Genomic DNA, 3,236 nt, shown 5'->3' on the forward strand with positions numbered 1-3,236 from the left:
GGATGGGCACCTTGTCACCCTGCCGTGGCACCTCCTGCGCACCGTCGGGGAGCTCAGGGGTGCTGGAGCTCCTAAGGTGGGATGTCCTCCAGAGACTCTGCTGCTTCTGCTCGGCATGGATTTCAGATGACACCCTGCAGAGGAAAAAAAATATCCCTCACCAATCCTTCGCGTTTTAGTGGTTCAGTCCCTTGCAGATGTGTTTCTTTGTTGTCCCCTCCGACTTGGGGGAGAGTTAGTGGACGCTAAGACGTGTTTGCTAACGAGACCCTTGCATTTGTAAGTAGCTTCAGGCAGCAGAAGCTCCAGCACAGCTTCACCCCAGCTCTGGGAGGGGTTTGGAGCAGAGAAATCTGGATGAAAACCTTCGGGACAGGCAACAGTGAGATATCTGCCCAGTGCTGGGGACAAAATATCTGTCCTGTTAGTTAAAGAGTGGTTAGAGCTTTCTGAATGGCTTCTGCTCCATCCCACCCAGCTCTGCCAACACTGCGTGGGGCGGTGGGAGGTGGCCCCCGGCCGGGTGTCAGCTCCGTGGGTGACTTTGCACCAGCTGCAGGTTATCATGTGGCTCTTCAGCTGCCACCTCTGTCACCTGCCTCGGTCTCATGCCCTTCGTGTCGTGCTGTTCCTGCAGAAGATGGAGCAGGGCTTCCAGAGCGGGAGCTGGGACATACCCTGGGCAGCGGGATGTGCCGGAGGAGCCTCTCCTCCCTCCTCCTGCATCCCTGGCCTCCAGCCGTGTCCGGCCAGCCGGGGGCTGTGCAGGCGTGCGGGGATGCGGGAGCTGCTGCTGGCAGCGAGGGGGGAGATCAGAGGTTCGCAGCGTGATGGAGGGGTGTCTGCACGCCTTGCTCCCCTCCCCGCCCGCTGCCTTGATACCCAAACGGCAGCGCGGCGCTTTCGAGGCTCTGACAGAGCAAATTGTGATGCAGCTGGTCCCGCGGCTTCCACTGGGCTTTGCTCTGGGGGGGATAAGGGACTTTAGCACACAGCATCGTGGATGGGATGAGCTCACCGTGCTGCCACCCATCCCTGCCTGCAGGGACGTGAAACACCCTCGGGTCCCAGCGCCGGCACCTGGGCAGCCCCCAGCCCCGCTCCCGGCCCTTCTGTCCCCCTCAGAGCTGCAGCAGGTCACTGATAGTGGCGGGGCCGCATCCTTCAGCCCCGGCTAAGCCAGGTGAAAAATGTCCCCGTCGTTCCCAGGGCAGCCTCCCCCCTGCCCGCTGCGCCCAGGGGAGCTGCTCCCCACCTCCCCGTGCTGCCGTGTCCCGTAACCCCAACACCGAACATCCCGTCCTTCCCCAGGTCAGCCTGCTCAGCGGCTCGATCATCCGCCTGAACTTCGTTTCTCCCGCTCCGCAGCGACACGAGGGTTTATCCAGCCCAGCCTGACAGCGGAGAGCGGCGCGAGCGGAAGGACTGTGCAGAGACTTGGACCATTTGTTTATTATTTCCCTCCCCAGCCTGTCTGGAGAATAACATCTCTTAAAATACTCTGCAAACCAAGGCACTGAACAGGCTCACGGGGACGGAGCACCTCGGTGCCATCCACCAGCCCGTTGCTCGGGGCCGGCGAGAGCGGGGATCTGTCTCACGAATGCCATGTTGTTATGGAGCCAGAGACAGGATTGAATCCAATTATGTTGCTGTCGGAAAACAGAGTTAAATGTAAACTCTGCTGTGTTTTCTCCTTCTTTCTGCAGATCTTCTCCATCGTGGTGTTTGGCTCCATCGTGAACGAGTGCTACGTGAACGCGGACAGCCAGAACCCCGAGCTGCTCTGCATCTTCAACAAGAATGAGAGTGCCTGCAGCTACGGCATCGCCGTCGGCATCATCGCCTTCTTCGGCTCGATCTTCTTCTTTGTGGTGGACCTCTACTTCCAGCAGATCAGCAGCGTGAAGGACCGCAAACGCGCCGTCCTGCTGGACCTCGGCTTTTCAGGTAGGTCCCTGACTTTGCTCAGGAAGGATGGCGTTGGCTCCGTGGGCGGCGTGGGGTTGTTGCTGTGCCCTGCGGCTCTGCTCTGAGTGCTCCCCTCTCCTCCCACATCTCGTGTGCCTCAGTCGGGGAGAGCGGGGCTGGCAGAGGGCTTGTCCCATCCAGCCGTGAGCTCAGAGCCAGCAGGGAGGAAGGCGGTGTGTCCCAGCTTGGGGACAGCGGGGTGTCCCACTCGTCCGTGTCACTTGTGCAGCCGGAGGTGTTCACTGAGCTGGGTGAGACCACCCGGAGAAAGGAGGCTTGGTGGCTGCATCCCAGAGACCAGACGGGATGTTTTACCCTCCCACATCTCCTGTTCCTGGCTCAAGCCGAGCTCGTCTCATCGGTTACATCTGGGTCTGTTTTCCCTTGCCGCCTCTGTGTTTTGGAACAAAGCAGGGACACGCTTCGACACGTCACCGTCATCCCCTGCCGCCTCTGGGACCGCAGCGGGCAGTGGGGCTCCCGAGGGCTGGCACAGCTCCTCTGCCCCATCCGCAGCCCCTCGACCCGGGGCTGCTCGGTGTGAGCACGAGCCGGTGGGATGCCGGGAGCCGGGAGAGGCTGAGCTCCCTGGCTGAGCTCGCAGCTGGTGTTCCCCTTCCAGGCTCTTGTGCTAGCAAAGTCTGAAGGTGATTATCCAGCACAAGCGTCACTGGTGGCTCTCTGGTCCCCAAATGAAAACATCTCTCATCGCCCTCTGCACTTGCATGTTTTTAAGGCTGGGCAGCTTAAAGCTCTCCTTGCTGGAAGCTGATTTCCGTGGTGCTAGAGTTGCCTCTTCCTGCTGGAGCGTCTCCCCGCCAGCAGCTCCTCACCCTTCTCGTACGATCCCTTCCTTCCCACCTAACGAACCATTTCTCACAGGGCACCTAGCGAGCGCTGTGCTGAAATGCAGCTCCGTGCTGATATAACTGGAAACGCTGTCCCGGGATCTTGTAAGAAAGCCCATGAACTCCTCTCCCCCCACGGCTGTTTCCCATCTCCTCCTGACCCCCGATTCCACGCATCGCTGCCGATCACAGTTGCCGCGTTGACTCCCAGGGGCTGGCGAGGGTCCCCGGGCTCGGGCAGGAGCTGCTCAGTGTATTTTATCCCATTCCTATTGCTGTACCTTCACTTTTCGCAAATGACGGCTGCCCCAAACCTGCCTTACAGCCCCGCTGCCGCAGCCCGCACACCCCCGCGCACGGAAATGCCAGGCAGTTGGCTGCTCCTGGAATAAGCGTCAGTACAGGCAGATCCCGCAG

At 60.4% G+C, this 3,236-nt stretch overlaps 1 protein-coding gene across 1 annotated transcript in view; it reads left to right on the top strand.

Moving 5' to 3' along the window:
* Positions 1 to 1,709: 1,709 nt before the first annotated feature.
* The window catches only part of SYNGR3 (synaptogyrin 3), a gene marked incomplete at its 5' end in the record, with an annotated part of 6,515 nt that continues 4,988 nt past the window's right edge, over positions 1,710 to 3,236 (top strand). Inside the window, one exon of the mRNA XM_010085815.1 lies at positions 1,710 to 1,950. Within this exon, the coding sequence (XP_010084117.1) occupies positions 1,710 to 1,950 (241 nt within the window). The remainder of the gene's footprint in view (positions 1,951 to 3,236) is intronic.

This window comes from Pterocles gutturalis, unplaced genomic scaffold (genome assembly GCF_000699245.1).
Source record: "Pterocles gutturalis isolate BGI_N339 unplaced genomic scaffold, ASM69924v1 scaffold26570, whole genome shotgun sequence".
NCBI lineage: Eukaryota > Metazoa > Chordata > Aves > Pterocliformes > Pteroclidae > Pterocles > Pterocles gutturalis.